Below are 20,990 nucleotides of genomic sequence, written 5' to 3'. Positions count from 1 at the left end.
CTTTTATAGATTAAACTAATACATAGCTGTAAACAGAGGCAGAGCTTTTTGTCCCACTGTGGGGGGTTTACCCACCAACCCCACAGCTCCCCAGAGTTTTCTTGAGTGTGAGCAGCAGAAAATATTAGATAGAAGGATTGAAAAGTTTTGAAAACTTTTAGCAAAACGTCCAAAAGCAGTTTCTTAATAAAACTCTTTACATTTTAAGAGTAGTCTCTTAATATACCCCATTTGCATTTCTTATTAACAAAACATGACATTAACCCACTTAAAAGAAAATATTTTTAAATTAAATAGACTAAGGAATATTAACTCTTCCTTTTCTTTATAATTTTTTAAGCAAAATCTCAAGCCTAGTTAGAAAACCCAAACTTTTCTGTTTAAACAGTTCCATTTGCAACACAAAACCAGTTCCATAAGTAATTCCATTTTTACATAAAGTTCCATAAAACAATTCATGAATCACCAGTTAATAAAACATATATGCATACACAAAACTTCATCTTGATTCTAGGTAGAAACAATAAATTTCTTCATTTAAACAGTTCAAATTTTAACCCAATTCCAGAAAACAGTTCCTAGGTTATTAGTATAAGTAAACTCAAAATTGTCCCATTGCAATGAAATCTCTATTGTTCATTTCATTTAAGTCTCAAATTCAAATGATAAATTCTGGTACTAGCCTTCCAAATATGAAGAAATCCATAACCAAAATCTTTTTGTAGTTTTATGTCATTATTTTAAGTTCAAAAAGTTCAAAAAAATAAATTCTGGTATCAGGCTTTCACTTCCAAATATGAAGAGATGCTTAACAACCAAAACTTTGCAGTTAACAATTTTAGTTCAAACAAGCATCTCTGCAACTTTTTAGGTACAGTAGTATTCTAAACCGCACCGATTTTGATGTTAGCTCAGGTTTTTCTGTGTTACGTTGATTTTCCATGGATCTCAGCTGCAGATGCCTTGTTATGCTGGTTCTGGCGTCCGCCATTCTTAGCTTCTTAGCGGCTTCTGGAGCTTTTGAAACCATTCAGACTGCCTGCTTTGCAGTCTACTAGGACACTACCTTGTGTGTCTCAGGTTCTTTCACCATGTATATTAAGCATAGATTCACAGTCAATATTTACACTTTTTCACAAACTCACAAATAACATGTGCTTAAGCATAAACTCACACTCAACATTTACATATTTTTACAAACTCACATATAACGTTAACATCTACTTATTTATACTCCTTAATGAAACTATAGAACTACTTTAGCAAATATATTTCTTATTTACTTCTTATATGCTTATATTCATTCCATCTTCTTATTTCTTAAACTTAGCATTTAAAACTAGCATCTTTACTTCTTACAAGCTTATTAAGACTACCTTAGATACTTCATGCAAGCTTAGATTCTTAAAGGAACTCTATAGATCTATTTTACAAACTTATATAGGGCTACCATTAGCATATATTTAACTTAGCAAACACCTAAAGATTTCTTAACACAGATCTAACAAGACAGAATAATTTCTACAAACTCACATCTCTTATTTTCATCTTTTTCTACTTCTTACTCTTAATTATTATCACTATTTCTACTGGAAAGATTCTCTTAACTAGACAGGAAGCACATACATCATTTCTAAAGTTTAGAGTTTATAGTCAGCTTTGCTATAAAACATTGGGATTTAGTGAGTGTTGTCATTATAGAGTTGTGATACTTGTTGCTAGGGAACTGTAACATTCTCAGGACTAAGCCACATCCCAAAGTTGAATTCTCTCAGCTGTTTCGAAACTGGCAGAGATGCACTGTCAGCGGTAAATGGTTTTTAACTAGAGGCTGTCCCTTCACCCAAATTCATAATAGCTCCCCTAAGTGCTTCAATTCAGACAAACATTTCTACTGCAGCAGTGCTTTTGGTTTGTTCTATGGAAAAACTTCACTTCACCCTGAGGGTGAAATTACCATATTTAGCTGTTGTGAAGCCCTTTGTAAAATACTGCACAGCTTTTAGGTGATATAAAGTATTTTTTCTAAAGGAGCTAGTAAAGCCAAAAGCGGCACAGCTCCGAACTCTATTTCCCTCACTGTTTGCATCAACCAGTGACAAAACCTCAGAAACACTAATCGAGTCACTTTCATTTTGGTTCCTTGATAGGAACGTCATTGAAGCTGACCTTCCTTAGTTCCACGCTCCTTACTAAACGCTCAGGTAACCACCAAGCTTCATTCTCCTCTTGTGAAAAAACACAGATATGTCCTCGACCCCATATTAAAATAGGATTGGGACCCTTCCATAATTCTGAGCAGGAATCTTTCATTTCACTTGAGCAAAAGTCACTTGGATGTCACTGTGCCAAAATCTATCTATGGCAGACTGCTCACAGACATCCAGACTCAAAAAGTTCAGAACAAAAAGAGCATGATTTAATGCATTGTGTGGCAATTGAGGGTAAATTTCTTCCTTTTCTATTTTTATTTTTTGAAGTTGTAGTTTAAGACTGCTATGAGCCCTTTCCACAATACCTTGTCCCCGAGAATTATAAGGAATACCTGTTTTATGTACGATTTCCCATTGGGTACAAAATTGTTGAAATGCCTTACTTGTATATCCAGAACCATTATTGGTTTTAATAATTTTTGGTATACACATATATGAAAAACACTTCAAGCAGTGCACAATTACATGTTTGTAGCTTCCCCAGGTTGTGCACTAGCCATTAAAAATCCTGAATAAGTGTCAATGGTCACATGTACATATTGTAATTAGCCAAATTCTGCAATATGAGTAACATCCAACTGCCATAGATAATTAGGAAGAAGACCTCGAGGGTTTACCCCTAAGTGAGGGACAGGAAAATATTTTGGATATATACCACATCGTTTAACTATGACTAGCTGCTTCTTTGGTAAGATTGAATTGCTTTCTTAAGCTTTTGCTATTTTGATGATGAAGAGCATGTGACTGTTGAGCCATTTCCACTTGAGATAATGCTCAGTCATTGCATTACCCTCAGCTAAAGGACCAGGAAGATTGGAGTGAGCTCTAATATGGCCCACAAAGCATGGCAGCTTTCTTTTGTGGAATAGTGTCTTGAATTTGTTGAAACATTTTGACTTGATTGTTATTTCCTATATTTTCACCAAAACTGTTACTATTCAAAGGAGTCAGAACATAGGTGTTCTTTCATGAGCCATATCCTTCAATAGCTTACTTTGAGAAAAAGCATTTTCAGGATTTAGTATTTTCACCTCGTTAGCTTTAATGCTTGATATTATTAGCAGCTGTTTTTATTTAGCATTGATTTCTTACAAGGAACTTTCAGGTGAAGCAACTATTTTATAAAACAGATTTTCTGAAGTTTCTTCCCAGTCTATAAAGCAGTCATTTCTTTTTGAATGCCTGTTTCCTTGTCTCCTTATTAGATTTGCAAAGGAATCACTCATTGCAGGCTGTTCGTTCAAGGCAAAGAACTTTTAAAATTTCCCATATGTTTCTTCTAACACTATGTTCAGTATATGGACTGCTTTGCCTTGTTAAGGAATTTAAAATGGCTTGTTTGCTCTTGTTGGTAGTTTTTTGTCTGATCTGAGTTCTCAGGAGGTAAGATTAAGCTTTCTAGCTTGCTTTGAGAAGAAATTTCATTCTGAGCTGAAAAGTTTTTGGACAGTATTGCCGTCTTTAGCTGAAAAAACTACATTTCCCAGACAGAATGCATTTCTCTTCATCAGCTCACTGTTAAGAGCTAGATTATGGACTCCATTTCCCATAGCTCTTTTGGGGTACTGGAGTCAACCTCCAGTTCTTTTCCCAGACTTGCTTTAGATGTTTTTGCTTTTGCAACAAGAGATTTGAACCAAGAGTTTTAAGTTTTCAATTATGGGACTTTGAGAGATTTCTACTCTCTCCTCAGCTGGCTTTAACAGGCGTCTCTCCTTCATTTGACACTGGCCCCTGAAGCAGAACTACACCTGCCTCATTAGTGCGCATTGAGGTGGGCAATTTCTGATAGCAACTTTCCTCGGGGCTTGTGTTTGCCTTAGCCAGTCAGTGAAAAACATTTACAACAGAGCTTTTTCATAGCTCTTTCAGAGATTTTCTCCCACTGATAGATCTTCATCATATTTCGCTTTTTCCTCACGGATGCAGAGCTTCAGATATCTCAGGCTGCTCTGTTCCTCTGCTAGCTGCCTTTGGAGGTAGAGCTTTCTTCCCCCCATCTGCCTCAAACTCTTAGCAGCTTTTCCAGGTCACGCATTTTCTGGAGAGGATTATGTCCCTTCTCTGTTTCTCCCAGACAGTTCCCAGTTTGGTCTCAGTTTATCCCCTCTACCCCAGAAACAGTTTCTGTGGCAGCTTTCCCTGCTACTGAAGGTAGGGGCTTTAGTCCGTTTCTGTTTTTGGGGTCTGTGTGGTTTGCATACAGACTGAAAATCTAACAAGGGAGGTTTTTGCCATTTCTAATCTCGCATTAGGACAGGTGATTTTCCTCATCAGGCCTTCACCTGGCCCAGTCCCCCAGTGGGTTGCATTTGCTTGTCTGGGTGCTCAACAACAGAGCTTATGCCAGAGCAGTCACCCCTTAGGGATACACTCCCTCATCTCACCCAGAGTCAGTTGAAACAAAGCTTTTCTCAAAGAGATGCTTTCACTGACAGAAGAAAGCTTTACTCCTGGATGGTTCTGTTCTGCCCTGGCTGGGCTCTTTCCCCAGACAGCTTCTGACCAGCAGGACAACTGCTTCAGACACAGTTCAGCTTTACTGTTTTCCTAGAAAGGTCCTTTCTCTCATAGGAAAGCTTTTCTCAGATTTCTTTTTGCAGCTGTGAACCTTTCTTTCAACCCTGGACTTGTAGGAAAGCAGACAACTGTGCCGTTCCCACCGGCTTTAGCTTTGTTTGTTCATTAGCAATCTTCCCGTGGGTCCTGTACCTTCCTGCCTCAGCTCTGTGCTCCAGGAAGTTTGCAACTGCAGGAAATACCCTGAAATACTCTCCAACTCAGAGACACTGACCAGTGGCCTCTGGGTTTTTGCTCAGAAGGGAGGATACAATGCTAACACTTTGTATCACTTCAGGGCATCTTTGCATTAGGGCATTTAGGAGCACATTTTCCTTCCAAAAGGCTCAAACAAAACCCTTGATGTCTCAGCTCGGCTGGAACTGAAAAGCTTGGCTTGTTTGCTTTTCTCAGGTAAAGTTTCCTGCCCCATTGGGCTCTCTGTAGCTCTTTACCCACACTCTCCCAGGTTTTCCTCAGGGGACTTGGACCCACTCTCTTTTACTAGCTTGAAGAGACAGAGCTTAGTAGAGGTTTTTAGGAACTTGTCCCTGCCTCCTGCATTGCAGGGAGGATTTTTAAAGCTTGAAAGAGAACTTAGAGGGGTTTTGCTCTCTTAAGAGGTTTGTTGTTTTCCCTTAGAACTAATCACATGTGATTCTCATACTAATATATTCAGGTGATTCTAATTTGCCCTTCTGAGAGTTCTGAAAGGCTTTAGTTTTTCCTTCAGAGAGAGAAAGTTAAAGGCTTTAGTTTTTGTTTTTAAAGAGAGAAAGATTAAGGCCTTTTTTAAAGAGAGATTTTTCCCCCAAAATTTTCCCAGAAAAGCTTTTTAGTTTAAGAAAAAGATTTTTTTCTCCCAGAAGAGAAAGACCAACTTTTCCCAAAACTTCCCAACTTTAAATTTTGGCTTTTTACACCCACTTTTTTGCCTCAGGGAGAAATTACTTTCTCTTGCCACTTGGACTTAGCATTTCAGCTGTTCCCAGGTCAAAAGCTTCCATAGGAAACTTTTTCCCCCCCATAAGCTCAAAGAAGAGCTTTTTTACTACCCCTGAAGCTCAAAGAAAGATTTTCTTCTTCCTCAGTTTGCATTCATAGCCCCCAAAGTTAGAAAATTGGAGTTTTTCTGTCTAGTTGCTTTTAGTTATCTTAAATTTTTCTACACAATCTTACGTTTCTAAGTTTTTCCTACACTATATTACTATGCTATACCTTATACTTATTTTTCACAGATAGAAATGGAGAACGGGATAGAAGATAGAAAATTTTGACAGAAGAGAATTTTGCACTGCAGCATCGGACATCCTTCCACTCTGTTTTCCTTTTCTCTCCAGGATAAAACCTCTGCCCCATATACATACATATACATATATATGTATATGTATATGTATATGTATATGTATATGTATGTATATGTGTATGTGTATGTATATATGTATATATGTGTGTATATATAATAATACATACATACATATATTACATGACACTGGCATGCCATTTTCCACTGGCAGGGCTGACTCACACTTTCGCCAAAAACTCTGTAATAAAACTATTATTTTCCTTTATCTTTTGTCCCTATTATGTTTTTTCTTTAGTCCCTTTTTTCCTTTAGTCCCATTTTTTTCTTTTCCCCTTTTTTTGTCTTTAGTCCCTATACATGGTGCCATTCTGTGGGGCATTTACTCACCAACCCCACATCCCACCTGTTCCCAAATACCCAGCAGCCACTTCCCAAAGTACCACACAGAGGCTTATATTAATTATAAATGCTCGGCCATTAGCTCAGGCTTATTACTATCTAGCTCTTACAACTTAACTCATTTCTATTAATCTCGAGGGTCATAGCCTTTATCTCTATCCCATTTTGTATGTCTGACTTGTTTTCCATCTAGCTCCAGACTCTCTCGACCCCACCCTTTTTCATCCCCTACTTAGTTTAGTTTTTCCATCTAAACTTATCCTGCCTGGCTGTTGTCCAAAACAGCTTTATTATTAACCAATTAGAGCAGCACACATTCACAGCATACAGAAGGATCATCCCACAGCATTTCCCCATTTCTGTCTAATCAAAAAGGAAAGTTTTTAACTTTAACAGTTATAAATTTATATATAGTTATAAAATTACACATAACAAAACAGTTATCAAGAAAGGATTATACTTACAATATCCAGTCTATTTGTATTTGACAAAATTAAAGAAAACATTAAATTGTCCATCTTGTCTTGGTGAGTCTGAAGCTTTATATCTAATTTACCCTTTCATCATAACTAAGAAAAATTATTAACTATGACTATCTAGTCTTCAGCTCCATCAAAGACACCAGAAGGGTGAAATATTACCTAATGACAGAGGTCAGGCTGAGTGGAAAGTCACCCAAAGTTTCTCTGTAACATTAGGGCATCCATCTTCAGCCTATAGGTCTAGAATATCTGGTGGACTTTTCTGTGAAGCAGGGTTTTTGAAGGAATATCCCGCCTTGTCTTGGCAAAGCTTGGTAGTCACTTTCTTTTTTGTCTTGCTTGTCCAATTTGGACAGAATACTGTCAGCAGTCAAGGCAAGGGCAGTTTCTTACCTGGTGGCTAACTTTTGCCACAAAGAAAGTAAACTCCATATGGAGTATTTTGATGCCCATCACCTTCTCTGAAGTAGATTGGTGGTGCAGGAGCAGATGTCTCATTGTCATGAAAAGCCTTAGGTTATTAAACATATTAAATGCCATATTCTATAGATCTTTGAAGTGTTTGAAGACCATCTATCTAAATATATCTGTGTACAACATTGAAAACATATCTAACCTGACTAGAAGTTTGGCTATTATAGATAACTATTAATTTGTATTTCTTAATCATACATTACATTTTTAATTGAGCTGTATAAAAACCATACCTTAAACAAGAGTAGAAATATACATACAGTGACAGAAATAACTTTAAATTTGTGTCAATAAACTAAAATCCATAACAATGTAAAATATGTAAGATTAACTGTTGTTTTTTGGATTAAAGTAGATTCAATAATCTTAAAAAAAAAAAAAAGAATGAGCATTACCTGGTGGTAGTGGTGGCACACACCTTTGAATCCCAGCACTCACTCGGGAGGCAGAGGCAGGCAGATCCCTGTGAGTTCAAGGCCAGCCTGGTCTACAAAGCCAATTCCAGGACAGCCAGGGCTGCAACACAGAGAAACCCTGTGAAAAAAAACGAACAATAAAACAAGAGTGAGTGCTGCTCCTGCAGAGAAACTGGGTTTGGTTCCCAGCACCCACATCAGGTGGCTCACAACTGCTACCTGTAGCTCCAGCCCCGAGGGATCTGGTGCCTCTTCTAGCCTCAGTGGGCATCTACATGCATGTGTACACACACACACACACACACACACACACACACACACACACACATACTTTTTTCCACTCTGCAGCAACAGGCAGTTTCTCTCTACATGCCTCATTGAAGGTTCATTTTCTGGTGGTTCGAGGCTGGGTGTGACATGGCTATTCTTGGGTTTACCCCAGTCTGGTGGAGGCTAGGGGTGTAGAAAGATATCAAGTAGCAAAATACATGGTTGCTTCAAAGACAAGGACAGGGACTATGGTGACTTTTAAAAGAAAGGTAGTATTAATCCCATGGTCTTTGAGAATATCCAATAAATCATATCTCTTCCTTTCTTGGATTCTGAGAAAACTAGGAAATAACCCAAAATTTGGCCAACAAGATATTAAATATTATATGTGTGTATGTGTATGTACAGTGTATGTTGAGACAAAGTCTCTTATTAAACCTAGAGCTAGCCATTCAGCCCGGCGGGTTAATTAGTGAGCTCCAGAAGCTACCTGTCTCTCTGTTTCCCCCCCATCCTCGTCACTCTCTGTTCTGGGGTTACAAGTGAACACAGCCATGCCTGGCTTTTCTGTGGGGGCTGCGGGTCCAGATTCAGATCCTCCAGCTTGCACAACAAATGCTCTAGTAGCTGGGCCATCTCCCCAGTCCTAGAGATTAAATATGACTTTTGACCCTGATAAAGGTCAGGCGAGATGATAACGCTTCATATTAGAGCATAGGAGATCTGCAATATGGCCTGCACAATTACACAGATTTCCATAGTCACAGAAATTACCTGGCCAAGCAGAATATCCCCTATATGGGCTTGCTAAGTGAGACTTGGAATATAGAACATCCCCTATATAGTCTTGCCAGGTGAGAGTTGGGGTATGGGAGAGCAGAAAGAGATCTGCTTCCTTTTAGACAGCTTGTTCCAGAGAGAAAGGGAAAATGATCAAAGTGTTGAAACTCTGCAGAGCTGTTGCTGTGAAGGTTTCAAAAGCAGAAGGCATTTTCTCTCAATAAGAATGCATCTTTTGTTACTTTTGAGAGGAGAAAAATTCTGACATGTTCTAAATGTAGAGATGCATTTTTATTACTCTCTCTCTCTCTCTCTCTCTCTCTCTCTCTCTCTCTCTCTGTGTGTGTGTGTGTGTGTGTGTGTGTGTGTGTGTGTGTGTGTGTAGGCATTGGATCTCCTGCAACTGGAGAACTGGAGCTACAGGCTGTTGTGAACTGCCTAATGTGGGTACTAGGAACCTGAGTCCTCCACAAGAGCAACACATGCTCTTCAATGCTGAACCATCTCTCCAGTCCTGGTGTGTCCTAAATCTAATTAAAGGGACGGGAGGATGGACGGAAAGAAGAGCAGAGTGTGAAGGAACAAAAAGCCATTCTGTATTTTTTCCTTTTGGATGTTCTTTAACACCTAATTCCAATCATGTCACCACCGCTAACTGACACCAGACCTTACTCATGGCCCAACCAATGTGGAAGCATGGATTACTGTTCCCGGGCAGAGCTTTCTCTCCCGGCTTGTGCTTCCGTACCCATTCTCTTTGCAGCCAGTGTGCAGGCCCCATGTGACTAACATGTGCCTTGCTTCCCCAAGTTTTCACTGTAGAAATGTGTCTTGGCTCATGTCCTCTGACTCTACATTTTCTACCTAGACTTCCTGGTGAAAGAGGTGGCCTCTTGGCTAGAGGAGCTGGTCCTTTTCTTTGCATTTACGACTGCTACCAAGATCGCCTAAGATGCCCCACTCTTTGAATTTGGGTTGAATTCTTTCGGTGTGTTATTACACCATGCTTAGATCAGCAGCTACAGCAATATTGACCACATCTATGGTGCTGATGTACATAGTTATTAAGTAATTGACATGTCAGACTCCTCTAGCTTTCTTAAGGTAGAGTGAGCCTAAGAGGTATGAGCTTGGTCGACTTGCACCTGCCTCTCCTGCACTTACCCCCAGTCAGCTCCTAGGACCAGACGGTGTAAACTTAACCTCTGAGCTTCCAGGTTTCCCTTCTGTACATGGGGTTAATAATAGGAGCATCCTCGAGGAGGGGAACATTGCTGTGGCAACTGGGTGAATTATTCACAGAATGTACTTAGTGCTGCTGTGTCTGGTGCCTGGTGCCTGGTGTTGTACGTCAAGGGTTAAGACTTAGGATGGCACTGTGAAGAGGACAGGGCTGAGTGTGAAAGCCTGTTGAGGCCAGAATTCCCTTACAGTGCTTTCCAGGCTTCATATAGGAGGGAAGGGGCCTAGAAAAGACTCAGGTGGGTTAGGTTCAGAAGACAAAGAAAGTGCTAAGTGATGTGTGCACTTAGGCTGAGTTGTGTGACCACGAGATCACAGGGCTTCACTGTAACTCCCTAACAACACAGATGACAGTGTTTTCCATAGAAACTCACCTTGTTTATTTTTACTTCTCTTTTCTTTTTTTAAAAAGAGAGTCTCCAGCCCAGGTTGACCTCTAGCTCACTACATAGCCCAGGATGACATTGAACAGTGGTTACATGTGGTTTATGCGGGGCTGGGGATCGAACCCAGGGCTTCACGTATGCTAAGCAATCATTCCACCAACTGAGTCCTAGACTTTATTTTCACTTCTCACTCATGATATACTTTCAGGTTATATTTATTTTTTTTCCCCTTTATAAACTTGTGATTTATATTAACAAGATAATAAAAATCAGATTTAAAATCTGAACTGATATATTGTTTCTTAATTGAAATGTATGTAATAGGGGTGGATGTGGTGGTACATATCAGTAATCAAACACTTAGGAAGCTGAAGCAGGAGAGAAGAGCAGGAATTCAAGCCAGCTTATGTCAAATACATGTGCATAGTCTGCCTGGATGTTCTTCCTCTTGGACCATTGGTGTAGGGTCACTCCGCCTTCATTTAAAAAGCCCCTTCCTGCCCTAAAGGGCAGTTGAAATGAATGCCAGGCCAACGTGCTCAGTCCTAAACGGGACAGCTATCACCAAGGCTCAGGGATCATTTCCAAAGAAGGAGGAGGAAAGATTGTAAGAGCCAGAGGCGTGAACATCTGCAATGATACAGTGTTTGCTGAACAGTGTTTTTGCTCACAGCAACTCTACCTACATATACAAGACATGCATATCATCAGGTTAGCCATAAGCCCAACATGGAGCAGAAGTGAATGAGGAAGTTACGGCACTAGCTGAGGAGCTATGGACAATGGATGGCTGTTGGGGGAGAGGGATTAAGTTTTCTTCATGGATGTAGCTGCTGACCATGCTCCATTGGGTTGTCCTACACCCATGCACACTGAGTAGACTCAATGGCTTAACAACACATGAAGGAAGGGTAAAGGCCAGGAGAAACTGAAGAGGGTAAGGGGAGTGGTATTGGTGAAATTATTAAGGCCACTCCACATAGTTAAAAGGGAGGTTTATTTTGTGGGGTAACTTACAAGTGAAGGGATAGGTAGGTTACAGGGTCTGGCAAAGGTATGGTGCAGTCTGGCGGTGTTCTCTGGAGAACTCTGCTCGGTCTACCTCCAGCGTCCAGGGTCCAGGAACCAAGAGAGCCTGCGCATCTGGATCTCGGGTCTTCAAGGGTCCTCTCTCGGCCCTGCCTTGTAGGCATGACAGTTACTGAAGCCTCAATGAGGGTTGGAACTTCCAGATCAAAGCTGGAATGGCTACCCACTACCGAGTGGATTTGATCAAATCACATTATATGCATATATAAAATTTTCAATCTCCTGTGTGTGCGTGTGTGTGTGTGTGTGTGTGTGTGTGTGTGTGTGTGTGAGAGAGAGAGAGAGAGAGAGAGAGAGAGAGAGAGAGAGAGAGGAATTGATGTGAAAAGCTCTCACTGATACAATCATGCCTAAACCAAGAAGGGAAAAAGCCAGTGTGTGTAGTGTGATCTCATTAACGACAGACAGACAGACAGAGGAGAAGAGGCCAGGCAAGACCAAGAATCAATTACTGTCTGTGTACAAATAAGAGACACACCTGTCCAGAAGGAGTTTGACCTCAGTGTTATCAGGGAGACTAGGAACCAGAGCAGACACAGGGGAGAGTGGAAATAAATCTACTAAGGAGTGGGGAAATGACATACTTTAAGTCTGTGCCCACTTTTGCATTGTTTTAATTTCACAAGAAATACACAGGCTGGAGAGATGGCTCAGAGGTTAAGAGCACCGACTGCTCTTCCAAGGGTCCTGAGTTCAATTCCCAGCACCCACGTGGTGGATCACAACCATCTGTAATGAGATCTGGCACCCTCTTCTGTGTACATAATAAATAAATAAATTTAAAAAAAAAGAATACACACTTCCCACCGCTATGGTTTTAGACACTGAAGGGGGGAAATGCAATCAAAACATACTATTTAATCAACAGAACTGAACTTTTCCTTAATTATTTTTCCTTCTTATGATTTTATCACTTACTAAGGTATACTTCTCCCAATAGCTACAAGCTTGATTGCTGTTTTAATTAAGAGTACCTAGATGACTAGGCTCGGCTCAGGGCGGCCTTCTTTGGGGACCTGCGGTGTTGTCTGGTTCATTGTGTCCTGTGGTTGCTTCTGCAGGCGGCCTTGCGGGCCTCCATCCTCGCCCAGGACTGCGCTGCCGCCGCCGCTATTGTCTTCTTGATGGACCGGTTCCTGTACGGACTCGACGTCTCGGGAAAACTCCTGCAGGTCGCCAAAGGCCTGCATAAGTTGCAGCCCGCAACGCCCATCGCCCCGCAGGTGGTCATCCGCCAAGCCCGGATCTCCGTCAACTCAGGTGGGCTCCATCCCTTGGCGCCTGCTGGTCCCCAGCCCGCTTGCTCCCAGCTACTTGACCTCTCGGGGCGCTCGCGGGCACCGGCGGGTGCCACCTCTGCCGCCCCAGCCCACGCCGCCCCTGCACCCGCCTCTCGGCAGGCACAAAGGCCCGGCGTAAAGGGTTTCAGAGCCAAAAGCAGTAGAGAAAATTGTGAAAGGGTGTGGAAAATACTAATTGGAGCCTTTGTCTGCTAACAAATCTGTCCCGCTGCTTTCAAACAGGGGCATCTGAATTGCGATACTTCTGACCAAGAGCCTTTAAAAAGCTGATTAGAAATCGACTCCTTTCTCTTAGCTCCCCTGTCTCCGTTCTGTAGGGCCACTTGACTAAGCCTACAATGGAGCTGACAGCCCACTGAAGCAATTTGAGGGTTTTTCATCATTGAGAGCACCGGTACAGTACCTGATTAGGGCTGAAAGTATCTTTTTTCCCCCTGTCACTTTGAATGAAATGAAAACTGAGGCTGACAGGCCGACTTAAGACGTAGAAGGGGAGCCGGGGCGAGGTGGGGGCTGGGTGTGTGACAGCACAGCCCGCTCCCTCACAGGTCTAGAATTACTTCGATTACTCATAACCTGTAAATTTAGAAACGTGGAGCGAAAGTATGAAAACAGAAGTCGAATCGCCCCTCTCAGAGACACGCCCCTCCCCCATCCACACACACACACTTTTTCTTGCTTGGCTTCAGCTATTGCTGTTATTTTAGTAACTCTGGTCTGTAGGAGGCTGAAGTCTCTTTACTTCATTTCTTTGGAAAGGGGGCTGCAGTAACTGTACTAAATGGGACAATTGCTAAGGCAGAAGAGACGATAAAATAAATAGCACGGGAGAAAATGGACTTGTAGAGATTGCCCGCCAGGGCTAGAATACAGCCCAGCATAGAGCCACTTGCCTGGCCCATGTGAAGGTCAGATTCAGTCCAAGCACCGCAAAAGCTCAGCTCTACTCTGGCAACTTCTTCTAACTATAAGAAATCTGTGCCTGTGACTTACTCTTCACTTTTTCAGAGCAACTCTAGGAAAGCTGAACATTGGGAAAATATCTTCCTTCAGATATTCTTAATACATGAGCGGTATTGGAGACATGAGGGAAACCCAGCAACAGACGCGCCTCTGGCAGTCCCCAATGACAGTGGCATGCCAAGAGCTTGCTATGGGGAACAAGCCAATGAGGGCTCCACGCAACAGCAGAGTTTTCATGTAGGTTCCCATCACGTTGCACTTGCAAGAGAGTTATGTTGCATATTTTGCATCTACAGAGTTGCTGGGATATGGTATGGAAATGAGGATCAAATGATAGACAGGCATGGTGGCAATTTACCTTCTCACACAGCCAACTAATGGCTTCTTCTTCTTCTTCTTCTTCTTCTTCTTCTTCTTCTTCTTCTTCTTCTTCTTTTTCTTCTTCTTCTTTCTCTCTCTCTCTCTCTCTCTCTCTCTCTCTCTCTCTCTCTCTCTCTCTCGATAGAACCCATGACCTCATGTTTGCCAGTTAAGTAGTCTACCACTGAGCGACACCCCCCAGTGGTTCCTTTACCTTGCTTTACCATTAATACCCTTGTACCTATCACATAGGTGACAGAGGGCTTTTCTTCCAATGAAGCCTTCATGTTATCGTGGAAGGTATATTGCTTGTCTCACTTGAGTCTAAAATAAAGGTCCTGGGTCTTATTTCTCAACAGTTGAGCTTGTCTTTTGCTCAAAGGCATTTCCCTGAGAGCTGCTAAAACACACAGCCTCAGGGTTAGCTCTTATAAACTCCTGCCCTAAAACATCTGTACGCCTACATAGCCCTCGAATACAATGGGTATGTGTGTTTGGGTGTGGAGTATTTAGAGTTGGTCCATGTGAAGGAAGCGCTGGGGACTGTATTCATAAACAGGGTAAGGAAAGACAGTAAAGAAGGCAAGAAGACAGTTATACAACTGAAATCCCCTCCAATCAAGTCCTTGCTGATTTCCACTCAATATATGTTGCAGGTATCAAAATAGCAGGGGTCAGGGAGACAAGAGAAGACCCCAGGGGGGCTGCTGCTCAGCTCACTTTGAATCAGGAAGCAGACATTTCAAACCACAGTGACAGAGAAAGGCACAGACTTCCGGTTCCCTAAAGAACTGAGCCAGTACAGAACCTTCCCTCATTACCAACATGTAAATACTGTGAAGCGAAGGCTTTGCAGTGCCTATAACATAGTCAGTATTCAGGGTCAGAGCATTAGACTACTGCTCACAACACATATCCAGCGGCGTTTGCATTGGACATGATCCTAAGGGAAGAGACTGGGGTTTGAATCTCTGTGCAGAGACCAAAGACAGGACCCTGAGTCACATGATTAAAAATAGATGCAGAAAGATAGAATTCTTAAGGTTTTGCACAGGCTGTGAAAGGATACATAGTGACTTCTCCCACCCCCAGATACTGTGGAGAAGTCGCAAGGAAGCTTATTCAACCATGGGGGTCGTGTATTAGATATCCTATAGGTCATATATTTACATGACAGTTCACAACAGCAACAAAACTACAGTGATGAAGTAGCAACGAAAATAGTTTAATGGTGGGGGTCATGGTGACATGAGGAACTGCGTTAAAGGGGTGCAGCATTAGGAAAGTTGAGAACCACTGGTGCAGAGAGAGCCAGTGTACCCCGCAGCTCTCCCCATGTGTGCACTGAACTTCCGGCATTTCATGGCTGAGAGGGTTGCCTAACTACTGAAAACTGTCATTGAGAACACGGCAAGAAAATATCTGGTTGGGAAAGTGAAGTAAAAGGGAAAAATATTTAAAAAAATAAATAAACAAGTTTCAAAAGTTATGGAATCACCTGGCACGTGACAATAGAGTTTCCTAAGTGCTCTATAATTTTCATTCAGTCTCCTTTCCATCCATTCATAAAAAGGCACAGTGAATGGTGCTCCTGGGCAGTGCTATCCACCGGAAGGTGTCACATGTCTGTGACACCCTGGGAATGTGATGAATCATGAATTCTGCTTCTGAAGGTCTGGGTCTGATGCTGCTCAATGGGGGAGCCAGGGACCAGCTAAGACCACGTGCCGCCTGTTCCCCTCACTATGTAACTGGAAACAAAGATGCATTTCCTAGGGCAGGCTCCCTAGGTGTTCCAACCCTGACGTCCTGACCTAAATTCTCATAATAACACCATCAGCAAGAGGGAAAGATACAGGAAGGAACATCAGTTTAAAGAACATGGTGAGAATAAACAAAAGAGATGAAAAAGAGAAGGAGAAGTCTAAAAGCTAAAAGAGAAAAGAATACACACACACACACACACACACACACACACACACACACACACACACACTCACACACACACACATATGAACACAACGGGATTTTTAGGACTGAGGATGTCCAGAAGTGAGACAAAGGACCAACTTTACAGTGAAAGAGTGTTGCCCACCCTAAGCCCTTCCTGGACCCAGTGTGGCAAAACTACTCAAAAATAAATAATGAAAAAAACATCTTAAAGGAAAGAAGAAAAAACAAGTCATTAACATAGGAAATATAATTAGACTCAACTAAAAGCATTACACATAACGAGGGATGGCTCAATGGTTAAAACTACATACTGCTCCTGCAGCAGACCTGGGTTCAGTTTTCACTCCCATGTTAAATGGCTCACAACTGCCTATAACTCCAGCTCCAGGCCCTCTTCTGGCCTTTGTGGGCACCTGCATACACACACACACACACACACACACACACACACACATATATCCTGCTCACCCCAAAGCCCAGACCCCTAAACACACACACATTCAACATAATTAGAAATAAAACAAATATTTGACAGGCATGGTGACATACTCCTTTAATCCCAACTCTCAGGCAGCAGAAACCAACAGATCTCTGTGAGTTTGAGGACAGCCTGGTGTATATGCAGAAATCCAGTCCATCCAGGGCTACATAGTAAAATCCTGTCTCAAAAAAATAAAATCAAAACAAACAAACAAAAATATTTTTAAAATATCTAGAAAAAAAAAAAGAAATACTCAAAAAAGCAATGGAATTAACACAAATCTGAGACAATAACTTGAATCTACCTGGAATTTTATAACCAGCAAAGCTATCATTTAAAACTGTAGGCAAAATAGGCATTTTGGAGGATTATTTTCCTAAGGGTGAAATTAAACATAGAAAGATAGACCTCTTGGTGCATAAATGAGACAAAGTCCATGGTGTCTATTAGACAGTGTGTCATTGCTGAGACAGGTCACAAGGCCAGCTCATGGTGAGGGAGAGAGGAAATGAATTCAGGACTGACAGAAGAGCATGTGGGTGAAAGATGATGCCTCAAGCTTTGGAAACGCCATCTGATACAACCAACCCATGCGATCGGGGAAAGCCATTGGTGATGATGGCAGTTAGAAGTTTTTGTTTAATTTTTAAAATTTGTGTGTGTGTGTGTGTGTGTGTGTGTGTGTGTGTGTGTGTGTGAGTGCAGGTGCCCATGGGCCCAAAACTGGATATCAGATCTCTTTGGAGCTGGAATTGTAGGAGATTGTGAGCCACCCAGCATAAGTACTAGGACCTGAAATCTACAAGAGCAGCAAGTGCCTTCAACCACTCAATCATCTCCCCAGTCCCATGGCCGTCACAGTTCAATGAAGGATCAAAGAAGGAGAAGGAGGAGGGGCAGGTCTTGGAGACATGTGGAATAATGACATTCCAGGCCAAAATAATTCCGAGTATGATAATGTAGATGTGAAAGCCAGGCAAAGAGAGCACAGGAGCCACAGGAAGCGGCTGTGACAGAGTAGGATGAGAGCAAGGAGCAAGAACTCCAACATGACTGCAAAGAGGGAGAGGAGTCCGGATTATGTGGGGCTTCCAGTCAATTGGAAGGGGGGATGATTAAAAGGATGAGTTGCATTTCCTGCTGGTGAAAAACAGCAACCTGTAGAGAAGGCCCCCATGTGGTTTCAAGCAAAATAAACAAAACATTTTGAAAAAATAAAGATAACTGCAAATCCCTAGGCATAGGTGAGGGGCTGAAACTGTTCTGTTCTTAGGCAACTGTGATCTGTTGTGGTACAGCTTTCTCAGAGAGCAGACAAGCCACCTTTTACCAGATTTGCCTCTGCTACCTTGCTTTCTCTGTATCAATAAATGTGTGTGTGTGTGTGTGTGTGTGTGTGTGTGTGTGTGTGTGTGTGAATCTAATTACCTCTTCAGATACTATATAGTTTCCCAGTTTCCCAATTCTGGAAATATATCTTTTTTTTCAGTTTTATTTATAATGTAGTTATTGATTAAAATTTTAAATCAGAGAATTTCCAAAAGAGGGCATGGTCCCTGTAACAGTGCATCAATCCTAGCACAGAAACTATCATTAAATATGTGGATATTTGGAACTAACTCATTGGTGTCTGCTTGCTTCTTCTCAGGGAAACTGTTGAAGGCAGAGTACATCCTGAGCAGCCTGATACGCAACAACGGAGCAACTGGTAAGCGTTTCACATCTCTAGAGCAATGTGTCCCTTAGGCCCTACTGTGGTTCTGATTTATAACAACTCGGTCTGTGCTGGCTACTCACGGGACTCCCTGGGACTGGGTCTGCAGTGAGGAATGAAGTGGCTTCTGTCAGCTTCTTGCTGATTGCTGTCTCTATTTTCTCTGAATTCAACTGCAAAGCAGAAGAGGTTTGGTCCTTCATTGCTTCGTCATGAAGGACCTCATCTAGTGTATAGTAACTGCTAATGTAGATAGTCTGTGAACCCCTGCAAGGGCTCAGTTGAAGCCTTGGACACAATCACGGGGTGGGGATGGGGATGGAGCTTCTGGTTCAGAAGAATGCTCCTAGGGCTTCATGCGTTTCCGTGTTTTGGAAATTCACTTTGTTATGTAACAACTTTCATAAAAACCTATTTTTGAAGTTACTTCCCTTTTGGCATTCAGTCACACATGAAAGAAAGTTCTCTGACAGGTCATTTAAAGCTCCAGAGGTTTTGTTGGGGGTTCTGAGCATTTATGCCAGTTTTCAGTGAGCTTTGAGTTCAGTGGGCTGAGGCACATGGGCTCTTGGTTGTTGGAATTTGTGGACAGTGCCAAAGGAAGGCAGGTTGGGATGCAAATATTCAGGGCACACCTTTCTTTTGCGGTATTTCACCAGCACTAAGCCACAGTGTTCACATCTTCTGTCTTCTACACTATGCACGCACACAAACACATACCCCTACACACACACACACACACACACACACACACACACACACACACACACGCACACAGGAACTAGGAAGAAAACAGCGCCGTGCAGCAGAACAATGAAAAGCCCAACTCTATGTTTATCCACTGACACTTAGAATCCTTCCTTTTTCCCTTTGCGATCCCCTGGGCCAGTTGACAAGACAGAACACAAAAGATAACAGAGTACATAGTACTGTGTGTACCTGTGGGGAAATGTCATAACAAACTCCCACGGTTGCAGAATTCAATATGCTAACACACAACTGAAAACCCAGCCTGCTTGCCCAGGAACTCCAGCCCAACTTTGCAGAACTTCACCTACCTCACACAATAACCACCACACACACACACAAAAAAAAAAATCAAAGCCACTCACTACTCCCTTCAAGCAGTCAAGTGGCCAGCCTGAGTGCCAGGCTAGGGATCCCTAGCAAGTCTTATTACATGGGTATTGAGTTCTCTCATATGTTTTTGGTCTGTGTGGAGTCATCACCTTCACTATCCAAATGAATCTTGTGTTGTTGGAACTGCCCCTGCTGCCATCTGTGAGACAGCCACAGACAGTGGGATCTCACTATGGGTAAGACAACCTGGGGTCAGGAACCTAAGAGCCTTCAAGACTAGAATAGCACTGAGTCTGGGATCAAGATGAACTCTTAAGAAGCCAGAGAAGAGGGTCCTGGGTTGATATGACATGAAAACAGGTAGGTACGTGAAACAAGAGAGAGATGAAGGCCCTAGGGAGCAAGAACTGTCGATAAAACAGCTGCAGAGCATGTGGAAGCTGGTCCCTGTGGAGCCATGGGGACTAGAGCCATCTCTCAAATCTAAGTCGCATGTGTTCATGAAGACATCTATGAAAATAGGTTTATTTTACTATGCCTTTTCCTTATTGACTCCATCCAATGTCTTCCTTTTTATTTCAGGTACCTGGCTGTATAGAAACGAAAGTGACAAAATCCTGGTGCAGTCAGTCTGTATACAGATCAGAGGGCAAATTCTGCAAAAACTAGGTACTGTCTGGTGTCAATCATCCTCCCTTTCAGGGCTCACATACAGAGGCTGGCTGTAAGAATGTACCGCGGAGGTTCCTTACTCTATCTGGTCAGGACTGTCACATTCCACTTCCTTTAGTTGTCCTGTTGAGAAGAAAACAACATTTAAGATGTTAAGAGCTGAGCTACACCTGTGTAGCCAACTCTGTAGACTGAGGCAGGAGGATAGCTTGAGCCAGGAGATTAAGGCCAGCCTGGGCAAAATAGTGAGATTTCAAGTTTTAAAAAATCCTGTAACTGGCCAAGTGATGGTGGCACACGCTTTTAATCTGAGCACTCCGGAGGCAGAGGCAGGCAGATTTCTGTGAGTTCGAGGCCAGCCTACTCTACAAAAGCAAGTTCCAAGATAGCCAGGACTGTTACACAGAGAAACCCTACCTTGAAAAAATTTTTTTTTAAATTCCATAACTGTTAAGAATATTAATACGAGCCAGGCAGTGGTGACACATGCCCTTAATCTCAGTACTTGGGAGGCAGAGGCAGGCAGATCTCTGAATTTGAGGTCAGCCTGGTCTACAGAGCAAGTTCTGGGACAGCCAGGGCCACACAGAGAAAACCTTTCTCGAAAAATCAAAAACCAAACCAAACCAAACAAACAAACAACATTAATAAGAGAAAATCTTTTTTTCTGTTTTGTTAGCAAAATTTACAGTTGTGAATTGTGGCTACTCACTGACTTTGGTTACTCATTCATTTTGAGCAAAATTTTCAATTAGACTAAAAGGTAAACTAAAAGTTTTGAAAATTTTAATAGAAGATGGTAACTATTATTCTTATAAATAATGGAAATGACCATAGATTATATATGTAT

General features: G+C 42.0%; 1 protein-coding gene across 2 annotated transcripts in view; it reads left to right on the top strand.

Annotated features, from left to right (window-relative positions):
- The window catches only part of Alpk1 (alpha kinase 1), a 123,240-nt gene that overhangs the window by 75,505 nt on the left and 26,745 nt on the right, over positions 1–20,990 (top strand). For both annotated transcript variants that reach the window (XM_036189410.1, XM_036189411.1), the window contains exons 4-6: positions 12,678–12,876; positions 18,323–18,382; positions 20,051–20,137. In XM_036189410.1, coding sequence (XP_036045303.1) covers positions 12,678–12,876; positions 18,323–18,382; positions 20,051–20,137 — 346 coding nt within the window. The remainder of the gene's footprint in view (positions 1–12,677; positions 12,877–18,322; positions 18,383–20,050; positions 20,138–20,990) is intronic.

Source organism: Onychomys torridus, chromosome 6 (genome assembly GCF_903995425.1).
Source record: "Onychomys torridus chromosome 6, mOncTor1.1, whole genome shotgun sequence".
Lineage (NCBI taxonomy): Eukaryota > Metazoa > Chordata > Mammalia > Rodentia > Cricetidae > Onychomys > Onychomys torridus.
This window is presented reverse-complemented; position numbering and strand designations above follow the sequence as displayed.